At 48.5% G+C, this 11,240-nt stretch overlaps 1 protein-coding gene across 1 annotated transcript in view; it reads right to left on the reverse strand.

The window, feature by feature from the left end:
* The window catches only part of LAMA1 (laminin subunit alpha 1), a 155,672-nt gene extending 145,082 nt beyond the window's left edge, over positions 1-10,590 (reverse strand). The window contains exon 1 of the mRNA XM_032875723.1: positions 10,421-10,590. Coding sequence (XP_032731614.1) covers positions 10,421-10,496 — 76 coding nt within the window. The 5' untranslated portion in view covers positions 10,497-10,590. The remainder of the gene's footprint in view (positions 1-10,420) is intronic.
* Between the last annotated feature and the right edge of the window lie 650 nt (positions 10,591-11,240).

The raw sequence follows: 11,240 nt of genomic DNA on the forward strand, positions 1-11,240 counted from the left end.
GGTCTGCAAGGTCAGTGCAGGGGTTGGGTCTGGCATGCAGCATATGTGGGCTATGATGTGGAGGGAATGTGATGGGGGGGGTGGGAGGTGCTGGGGATTGAGAGGGAAGAACGGCTCTTATCTGGGGAGGTGGATCTAGAAGGGAAATAATAAGCCAAACATGATTGGGGTAGGGGGAGGTAACAACTTCTGAAGGAAGGCAGGAAAAGCAAGTGCACAATGGATGATCAATTAAAGACAAGATTGGGGAAGGATAAGAGAAGTAGGTGGATAAGGACAGCTAGACTTTGTAGCCACCCGACCTGAGAAGGTGAAGCTTGGATCTGGAGAGAAGGAGGTGGCCCAGATAAACCCAGAGAAAAGAGTATCTGTAGTTTGTCCATTTAGAGGGGTTGGGAGGGAGGGACATGCCTATATATAGAATGGATTTACGAAATTTTGGATGAATTATTTAAAGTATAAAAAAGTAATCCAATCAACCAACCACTCCACCCTACAAGGCCGGACCTTGTCCTTAGACAGGAGGGACTCTAAATGTCATATTTCATGAGGAGGGATTTTAACAAAAGAAGGGCCTTTATACACGGCAACGTCAGCAAACGGAGATGAAAACTGTGCTCCTCTAATCAGAATCGCGACACTTAATAAGCATCAGCTGAGCACTTACCAGTGACAAACACCTGTCAAGGGACTCCTGGGACACAAAGAAGGGACCGTCTTTCTCCGAGCAATTTCAGTGACACAGGCCGTGACAGCAGGGATCCCTCATAACTTTGAAGTGCTTGATATCATCCCTGCTTCCCGGAGGAGTGGGAATCGCATGAAACAGACATGAGGCGAGCAAGGAGGGTGCTTGGATCGGAGGGCTTGGTATCTGCACAAGGCATTAGCCTCCAGGCAACGGCAGATTCAGGGGCCCCCTGAACCCCCATGAATAAGGTAGGGACGACCACCAGGTACGGCATCCCTTTCCCAAGCCTGCATTGCAGTGCGATCGTGTTCACTGGCACAGCAAATTTCATGTTAACTTTGTGGCTCTCAACCCTGTCTGCACAGCAGAATCCCCTGTGGAGCATTTTTATAGACTTTTTTTTTTTTTTAAACAATTTATGTATTTATTTTAGAGAGAAAGAGCAACACAGGGGTAAGGCAGTGGGAGAAGGAGAGAGAAACCCAAGCAGTCTCTGCACCAAACTTGGAGTCCGACGAGGGGCTGGATCCCAGGACACTGAGATCATGACCTGATCCCAAACCGAGTCAGATGCTCAGCTCACTGGGCCACCCAGGCGTCCCGCCCTCCCAGGGAGCATTTTTAAAGTGCAAATGGCTGAGTACCACCCCAGACCACATAAGGGGTAGGACCTGGGCACTGGTGTTATTAAAATCTAATGTGCTGTCTGGAGAGAGAACTTCCGTATTAACCGTGCCTCTTCACCTGGAGCACGCTAGGCCAGCGGGGGAGATCTGAATTTCCTAGAAAAGAAAGGAAGCCTAAGGAAATGGACATCCCTTAACAGGGTGTCTGGTGTAGAAGCTGCCTCTGTCACTCCAGCTAATGCTGAACGCCTCTCGGCCTCCCTATCTCCCGCCTTTCCCTGCCCCACAACTTGGCCTCCTTGGGTCAATGTGAATCTATGTGACTATAAGTAAACAAAATATAGATGGTAACACCCATGATTGAGACTTTAACCCTTCTATTTCTGCTCTGCCCATTATTGCTCATGGAGAACATTTTTTTTTTTAATATGCACTTTTCAGTTCTGTGGACTCCAAAAACAAGCCCACTAAAAACGTCAAGAAGTGCCTGGAATCATAGCAAGGAATGCAGCTGAGAATGGAGTCCTCGAGACACACTAGCCTTTGTGCATCCCTGACTCGGGGTCCCAAGACATGTTCCCTGCATAAATGAATGAAGAGGCAAACACAGGAACAAAACTTAGAAACATGGAATAGAAACAATCTCACCAGAAAATAGTATTCCCTACTCCAAGAAGCTTTTAACTATTTAAAATGTCAAGTGCCTTTAAGAAAAGCGAAAGAAGCTTCCAAAGGCATTTCACGTGTTAGTGAACATCTCAAACTCCCTCCACCCCACACTTCCAGAAGAAAACAATGCCCATGAATCCAGGAGCGTGTAAAGAATTGGGAAAACTAGACTGTATACAAAAACGAAGAGAGTGTTTGGGTGAAGGAGATCAGAAGGCACAAACTTCTAGCTATATTTATATAAATATCATATGTTTATTATGTAGAATTATATGCACAAGTCCTGGGGAGGTAATGTGCCACATGGTAACCAGTTAATAATACCATGCTGCACATTTGAAACTTGCTAAAAGAGTAAATCTTAAAAGTTCTCATCACAAGAAAAAAAATGTGTAACTGCATATGGGAATGAATGTTAACCACACTTATGGTGATCATTTGGCAATATATGCAAATATCGAATCATTTTGTTGTATACCTGAAACTAATATGTCAGCTGTATCTCAATTAAAAAAAAAAAAAAGCCAGAATTAGAGATTCAGAATAAAGGGGCTAGAAGGCTAGACTGGGAATTGTGAGGGTGGGCAAAGAGCACTAGCCCACTGTAGCACATGGTAACAGGGACAGACGGTAAGCCCAGTGGCAGAGAGAGTAGTGGAAATAATGATTTAAACTAGAAGAGTCAGCTTGAAGACCAACTGGCAAGTTGTGCCTTTCAAGTCCTTGTACCTCTGGATACCAAAATGGGAATAAGGTTTTTGGAGACACAGATCCCAGATCCCATGTTGGGCTGTGAATGCTAATCCCTTCGGGTGAAATGAAACACAGGCGTCTAGAGGAACTCATGCCCAGCACAGAGCCAGGACTCAGGGCTGGGCTGGCAATCCAGGGGCTGGGTAAGGGTTCCATGGTTGTTAAGCTCTGGAGCATTTGTGGGTAGCCCCACTCTCCCACTGCCAAGGGCTCAGGTCTGAGCCCAAGAACCTTCTACCCTCAAGTTATCGTTGTATTGAAAGAAAAGCTGGGAGCTAAGGGTTTGATCTTTGCAGGAAAGAAAATCTTACGGACCTTGACTTACAGAATTCTAGGCAAGCCATCCAAAAGAGGACCGGACAGCATCTTCTTTATTGTCATAGAGAATTTCCTAAGGTTCTAGCAGGAAGTTAAGGGACAATGGAACAAAATGCAGGAAATACTTCAGGTAATGGGGAAGGGAGGGCATTTTCCGTACATGCTCATGGATCTACACTCGACATTCCCACCAGCCTCGCAGGAGGCTCTCTGGCACGAGAATTTGAGCTGCACGGCCTGCCTGGCCAACAGCTCTGACTTCAAAGGTAGTTCAGGAATGAAAAGATGCAAACTTTAATGCCTGACTTATCACCAAAAAAAGTGCAAATACAGAAACAGGCTGGTTGGTTGGGGTCATAATGACAAGGCTGGCCCAAGGCAGTAAGCAGCATGCCGTGCGTGGGCGGTCAGGCTAGGTTTTAGGTAAGAAATGGGGGTGCAATTCAGATAAGGAATAACATAAACAAATCATGCAGCTGCAATCAGAAAGGAAGGAGGCGCCTGGGATAGACAGAGATAGAGAGATAGGCGCCCCGGATAGAGAGAGACGCGGCTAAGTCTAGTAGTCCTGGCTGACCAGAGGGATCATGGAGGGCCATGGCTGTGACAGGACTGGAGCTGGATGAAGCATGGGGCACAGGATGAAGGCAGGACCCCGGCAGCATGAGCCTAACGGCAGTGTTAGACCCGTCAAGGAGAAAGCGTGCGAGCATCAGACAGTTACTACAAGCAGCTGGTTATGAGGATGCCTGGTGGCTCAGGCGGTTAAGTGTCTGACTCTTGATCTCAGCTCAGGCCACGATCTCAGGGCCCTGGGATCAAGTCCTGAGGTGGGCTCTATGCTGGGCATGGAGTCAGCTTAAGCAAGATTCTCTCTCTCCCTCTCCTTCTGTCCCTCCCCTTTTCTCTCTGAAAACAAACAAACAAAAACGTGGCTGGTCATAGTCAATTCAGACAGCAGGTGACTATTCTCCTGGTAAGAGGGAGAAATGAAAATGAAAAAAAGAAAAAAAAAGTCAGAATTTTTTTAAGGGAAAGAACAAAAATTCGGTGGGACAATCTGGATAAGGGGACAAAAAAAGTAAAGGTAGACCAAGCCAAGGGAACAGAAAGAAAGTCATGAACTGGGGGAAATCCAGAGGGAAGACACTAGAGCGGGCTCCCGTGCCGGGCCCCCCAAGGTAACAAGATAATCACTTTTGTTGGTAAAATTCTGTCACTACAAAAAGGTTGGGAGACATTTAAACGGGTGCTATACAATAATCAGCATCGTTATGTGAGGGCCCCCTTCCAAATATTCTCTTTTAACTACAAATTGTCGGCTACACTGTAGCATCTTTATTGTCAGAGAGAATTTCCTGAGGTTCTGGCAGGAAGTTAAGGGGCAATGGAATAAAATGCAGGAAATAGTTCAGGCAATGGGGAAGCGAGGGCATTTTCTATATATGCTCATGGATCTAAATTTGACATTCCCACCAGCTACGCAGGACGCTCTCTGGCACAAGAATTTGAGCCACACGGCCTGCTAGGCCGACAGCTCAGACTTCAAAGATAGTTCAGGAATGAAGAGAGGCAAACTTCAAATAGTAAATTCAGAAGAGAAAAAAAGCAAAAGTGTGCATACAAGCTGAAGCCGGGATCTTATGTATTTCCACACTCCGCAGTTTCTGGATGAGCGCTTGGAGATAAATGCTTACCTAGGCAAGAATGTCATCCATCGGGCTGATTCGGATTCTCACTGCCTCCATTGTCTGTCTCCTGCCCCCAAGCAAGACACACATTCGCTGGCAACAAGTTAACCCAAAGAAAGCTCTCCTGATCCAGCCTTGAAAACACAAAGACTCAAGTGGAGGAATTCTGAGCTATGAAATCGTTACTCTGAGCACGGACTGTCACCCTCACCATCGAGTCCATGAAAATACAGTGAACCCAGCTGTCTCTGTCTTGCAGGGGGCTTTGGGCCGAAACAGCTCCCGGGCTGGCATGTTCTAACAGAGCCCAAGTTCATGACCTTAACTAAACTACTTCTTATAAAGTTTTTTTTTTTTTCTCCTCATTAATTTTGAAATGCCTTTATTTATTTACTTAATTGTCCATGGAGACATATTAGTATTTGGAAAAGAAAACAAGAGAAAGAATTATCTGCAAGCGTGTAGATAAGTTACAGATATCTTTCTCAGGAAACTATAGTTTCTCTTGGTTGTCCAAACATTTCTAAGGAATGTAACTAAAAACATCATCTAAGGCCCAAAATGGAGAGTTCTCTCTGGTCGTCTCCATTTAATCCCTGTATTCAAAGTGCAGACTTAACTTTATTCACTGGGAATTATTTTCAAAAATTAAATTTTTCTGTGTCTGCCATAGGTGTTCCAGTAACAAATCACACTGAGTTGGTAAAATAAATAACACACTGTCTTAAACTTCTAATAGAATTATTCTCAAACTTGACTTCTCTGTATCATGAATCTCCTAAAATACATTTTTAAAAAGTATTTACTGCATAAGGAAAAGCTTGTTAATGCACAGTAAACAAGACGTTCAGAATGAGTACAGAGTACAATGTCATGAAATCAATTGGTGACCTAGTTTTTAAAGTCCATAAGATCTAGGAAACACTGCTCTAATACCTTTCTGTCAAAGACCATTTTGGAAGGGACAAGTTGAAGGTGACAAGTTTACAAGTATGTACATTCATTAAATGATGTATTAATTCCCTGCAATAGGTCCACTGAAGTATTAGAATGCGGAGGGGGCAGTGGAGAGAGGAATATTGGTCCATGTTTTGTCAGGAAATGAGTGGGACCTCCCTTATACTGTTGGAGAAGTAGGTTTCTACTACCAAAGAAGTTGCTTTTGAGAGTTCCATGAAAAGATGTCCATGGAAGAATACACAAGAAGCCAAAAGTAGTGGTTACCTCAGAAGAAGGTGACAAAGGTTAAGACTTAACCTTTTCTACAGACCCTTTAGTACACTTTGAGTTTTGTACCATGGGCATGGATTACCTATACAATAAAACGTTTTGAAGTTACTTAATTCCTAAACAAAGATATTCGTTTCAATTTGACTCAATGAAGGTAGGTGGCTATTCACTGCTAGGAACTTTGCAAAGCAATGATGGTGCAGATATGGATAAAATGCTCCCCGCAGGGGCGCCTGGGTGCCTCAGTCCTTGATCCCAGGGTCCTGGGATCAAGCCCTGCGTTGGGCTCCCTGTTCAGTGGGAAGCCTGCTTCTCCCTCTTCCACTCCCCCTGCCAGTGTTCTCTATCTCACTGTGTCTCTGTCAAAATAAATAAATAAAATCTTTAAAAACAAAAATGTTCCCTGCCCAGTCAGTGGGTGAGAAGGATTGGTCAGCCAATTGTTCACGCCACCATGTTAAGTGGATACATATGACGATAGCGCTAAGTGGAGGACCGCTGGGAGTTTAGGGAAGAGAGTACTTCAGCATCGAGGGACTGGGAAGGTTTCCCAGGGCATTCGAACCCAAACAGCAGACTTGTCTGACACTTCGCAGCTTGTGTGAAAGGAAATACTCGTTGCCTATGAGTAGGTACAAGTGTCCTAAAATAATGCCCCTCAGCTCCGGGATAACAGGCCAGCTGGAGTCCCAACCCCCTTGGTTTATCCCCCGTGTGATGCACATCACTGTTATTTTGTATATACATGTGAAAAAGTGAGGGGTGTGGGTGGTAGCACAGTCTGAGCCCCTAGGGTGGTGTTTCTAGAAAAATCACAGAGGCGGCCGCGCTGAGAAGAGAGACGAAAGGAGGAGGGAGGTTTGGCGAGAGAACCATCACAATATTTCATGGGAAAGACAAACAATTCCTGAGCCTGGTCAGCAGTGGGGACCAAAAAAAAAAAAAAAAAAATGCAGACAGATCGCACAGACTTTCAGGAGGTAAAATCAACAAGCCCTTAGTGAGCAAATGAACATGGGCAATGAGAGAGGGAGGGGTGCCCAGTATGGTGAGCGCATGTGACAGGCTTAACAGTAAGGGTCATCGCCACAGATCCTACACCTGTGACAGTATGTCGTGCCCAACGCCATGCCAATATTTTCATGTGTTATTTAATCATGTGAATCCTACCCATTTTATAGACAGGAAGACTGACATTCAGAGCTGTTAAGGTGTTAACCAATGCCATGGCTCATCAGAGGGACAGGCCTGCTATTTAAGCCCAAGACTATTTGATTTCAATTCCAGACTCCAAATTTTGAAACAATTACGCATCCCAGAAACTATAGCTCCAGAAGAGCTCCCATAGTTCTGTGTAAAATAGTAACAATGATGCTCCTAGATAAAATATTTTGAGGGCTAACTCTGTACTAGACACTGTTCTGACACTTTTCTTGGATTGTTTCATCTCATCGTTAACAGCCTCTCCAGGGAAACCTCATTATTACTCCCAGTTTGCAGACGCTGACACCAAAGCACAGGAAAATTAACTTGCCCAATTTCCCCCAGCTAGTGAGGCCAGAGTATAAAACATCTAAAGCTTAAAGGTATAGCTTGTCACTCCTCCCCCAAATGTACCATAGATGATAATGGATATCCCTAGGGCTTTATGAACAAATTATTATAAAATGGTAGAGTGTTTCAAGGATGATTACTTTGAAATAAGTGGGTATATAAACATTTTAGGATACTTGGTTATAGAGCAGTGCAGTTCTAAGAATGGCTCAAGACATTACCATATCTTTGTGGCATTTGAATTCTTTATGACATTGTATTAACTACAGCAGTAGGCTTCATATTTAATGTCTGGAAAAGAGGAAGGAAGAAGGAGTGGGCCAAATCCAGGATATGCAAATGGTGGGCAGTGATGTTTTTACTACACATATCCTTGCTTCCAACTGCTAAGACCAATATTTTTTTATTGGCACTTATGTGGCAATACAGCTTACAGAAGAGAAAAGTGTGCCTTTGAAATCCCTTCAGGCACACATACTCCATACTGTGGAATGATACATGCTAATTCGAATGCTATGCCCTGTTGAGAACGAAGTACATGTTCTTCTAGTCATACAATAGATTTTTTTTCTCTCTCTACTTGGAATGATCTATTTTTACTTTTAAAAAAGAAAAGATGATTTAAACAGAAAAGCTGATGAGCCAACCTGTGAAGCAATTATAATTCTATATTGTAATCATAATTCTGTATTGCCAGCTGTGGACTCAACAAGGCACTATTTTAAGAAACATACCACCTCTTATTCTAACCTCGGGGAATAACTCACTTTAAACAGGTTACATTTCAAGGTCAGTGAGCCACTGGGTCCTATACTGTGAGTTGTATGGTAATCCAGAGAGACACAGATATTACAGAGGACTGCTAATAATCTGAGTGGCTGTTAGATAATGATCATTTTTAAAAATGTAGGCACCAATTAGCCAACTCAGCAGTGCCACAGGTCAGCTTGATTTCACTACGACCAAATCATACCATTTCACTAATCATTTATGCTATATATGTAGAGTACAACTTATTTCTTTTAAAGATTTTATTTATTTATTTGATAGATATCACAAGCAAGCAGAGAGGCAGGCAGAGAGAGAGGAGAAAGCAGGCTCTGGATCCCAGGACCCTGGGATCATGACCTGAGCTGAAGGCAGAGGCTTTAACCCACTGAGCCTCCCAGGCGCCCCAGAGCACAAGTTATTTCTTAAAATGAAAACTCCCTCAAAGGTGCTTATTAGGAAGCATGGTGTTGGCTGATGGGGTGGGGACAGCAAATATGGAACCGGTGTGAAAGACTCAAAGACTCCCCTGGTGGGTGGTTTTCCAAGGCATCTTAAGCAGGAAAGCCCCATGTGGTCCCACTTTCTCCAAACACCATTCATAACCTCCCACGCCAAGTGCTCAGCTCCTAGGGGCAAGAAAAACATTCCGGGCATTGCCTCCATCTAGGACTTTCAATTTCTTAAAACAATAAAGCTGAACCAAGTGGCTCTCTCCCCACCCTGTGGGAAACTGGGACTCGCTCACTTTCAGCAACCAGAGAGAAAGAAGTTGGGCTTGCAGCGCCAAAGCCTTCTCTCCCTTAAAGGCGGGCTCCTTTCTCCGACGCATAACTATGTAAATTCCCTCTATGTCCCAGCCCTACTCCACGCAGAGCAGGCGCTGGGTATTCAAAGCTGTGTAGCCCGCTCCGGTCCAGTGCGTTCATCACGAATGCCTGAATGAATGAGATGGACACGTCTCTGTAGAGTTCACAACTCAGCACAATGCCCAAACACACATTTTTCCCACGAGGGTATTTCGCATTCCGCCTACCTACTTTTGACCTGTACTTATGTATTTATTTTTTAATGAAATGTGTATCTGTAGGGACGTGTCCACGGTCACATGTTGCGCACATTACGATGCAGTCAACAAGTATTGTGACCGCCTAGCCAACTAGAAAGCGACGCCGCCAAGACTTCACCGAGTGTCCGCTTGATCGAGTGGGGGAATGGAGTGGTCCGCAGAAAGGGAAACAGGGCTTCTCTTTCTCTCTGGCATTGATAGAAGCCTTGAAAATTCGCTTGGGGTTTCCGTTCTCCCCAAACCTTGCCAGGAGAAACACTGCACCACTGCAGCAGGCGAGCGTGCAAAGTCGTCCCTTCGTCACCGGCTCTGTCACCCCAGGGTGACCGCGGTCTAACCCCGCACGGGGAATGAGCCGGTTTGGCCACCTCGGGGGCTGCACAAAGAGCGCCCTTTCGGAAGGCGCATCTGTGGCCGGGACGCCGCGGGCGGGCGAGTACCCAGGGCTCAGGACAGCCGGCCAGGGGCCCGCTTCTCACCACAGTCTGTCCCCACGAGCCCACCTGAGCCGCGAGCGGCCCCGAGGAGCCCGCCCTTTCCGCGTCGCGGACCAGCGGGCTTTCCACCGCAGGACAATGAGGGCGACTCGGGAGGACGCCTTTCCCATTCATTCCCCGCGCCGAGTCAGCAGCCCGCACCCCTGCCCGCCGCAGCCCGGGGACTGCAAGCTGGGGACCTCTGCGCGGGTCGCAACCCCCCTCCTGCACCCCACGACCCCCGGCTCCCCCCACCCTGCGCCGCTCCCGTCAGCGGCGCTCCGGATCGCAAAAAAACGGAGCGGATCCTCACTCCCCACCTCCCCACCCCCGAGCCCGAGGAGTTTCAAGCCCAAGGGTCGGAGGACCGGGCTGCGTCCATCTCGGGTGGCGTCTCCACTCCTATCCCGCCCCGCCCGGGAGACGCCTCGTGGGGGCCGCGCGGAAGCCCCACGTGCGCGATTCCCCCGTCCGAGGTGAACAAGGATGCGCGCCCCCACCGAAGCAGCGGCAAAGCGGCCGGCTTTGTCCCGCAGCTGCTGCCGCCCGCCGGGGGACTGGGGACCGGGGCTCACCTCTCTGCTGGCACCGCGCGGCGACCCAGAGCAGCGAGGCCAGGAGCGCGATCCCCGCGCCGCCGCCGCCACGCATCTCGCTGCCGCCGCTCGCGTGGGCTCTGGGAAGAAAGGCGCCTCCGCGCGCGGGGGCTCTCCGCACAGCGCGAGTCCGCCCTTCCCCGCCCGGCTCCGGCCTTCAGCCCGCGGGCCCCTCGGACACACCGCCCCCGACCTGCGCCGCGCCCGCCCCTCCCCGCCCCCGCCCGCGCAGACCCCTCCCCCGCGGGGCCCCTCGCTCTGCCCCTGCGACCCGCGGGGACCCGCCGCTCCAGCTGGCCGCCGGCCCGGCGCGGTGCTCAGAGCGTCCCCGACTCTGGGGGTGTGGTGGGGTGACCAGCTCCGAGCCGGGGCGGCGGGGGTGGGGGGGGATGGGCGGAGAAAGTGGCTGGGAAGGAGGAGAGAAATCTGCTGAAGTTGGCCCGAGCTGGTGAATTCCGAGAAAGCATTTGCCCTGTTGACCCTTCCGGCCCCACGGCGGCTCTGAGCCCCCGCCGGGCCCCGGGAGCCGGGAGGACGCGCCGCTGCCCACACCCGCGGCACCTCCGGGCCCGCGCCCCTCCCGCGCCAGACGCTCCCCGGGCGGGCGGCCGGCCTCCCCTTTGGAGCGCGACCAGGGTGTAGCTGACCAGCGTCCCTCTCCCTCCGACGGTGGCCCGGCCTCCTGTCTCCTGGTCGCCAGCCTCGCGGACGGGACTCGGGGCTTAGCTGACCAGTCTCCCCCACCGGCTGTTGGCGTAGGATTTTGTAAAGATTTTTCTTCTGAAAATGAGTTGCAACT

This window comes from Lontra canadensis, unplaced genomic scaffold, assembly GCF_010015895.1.
Source record: "Lontra canadensis isolate GAN:19392208 unplaced genomic scaffold, GSC_riverotter_1.0 scaffold57, whole genome shotgun sequence".
NCBI lineage: Eukaryota > Metazoa > Chordata > Mammalia > Carnivora > Mustelidae > Lontra > Lontra canadensis.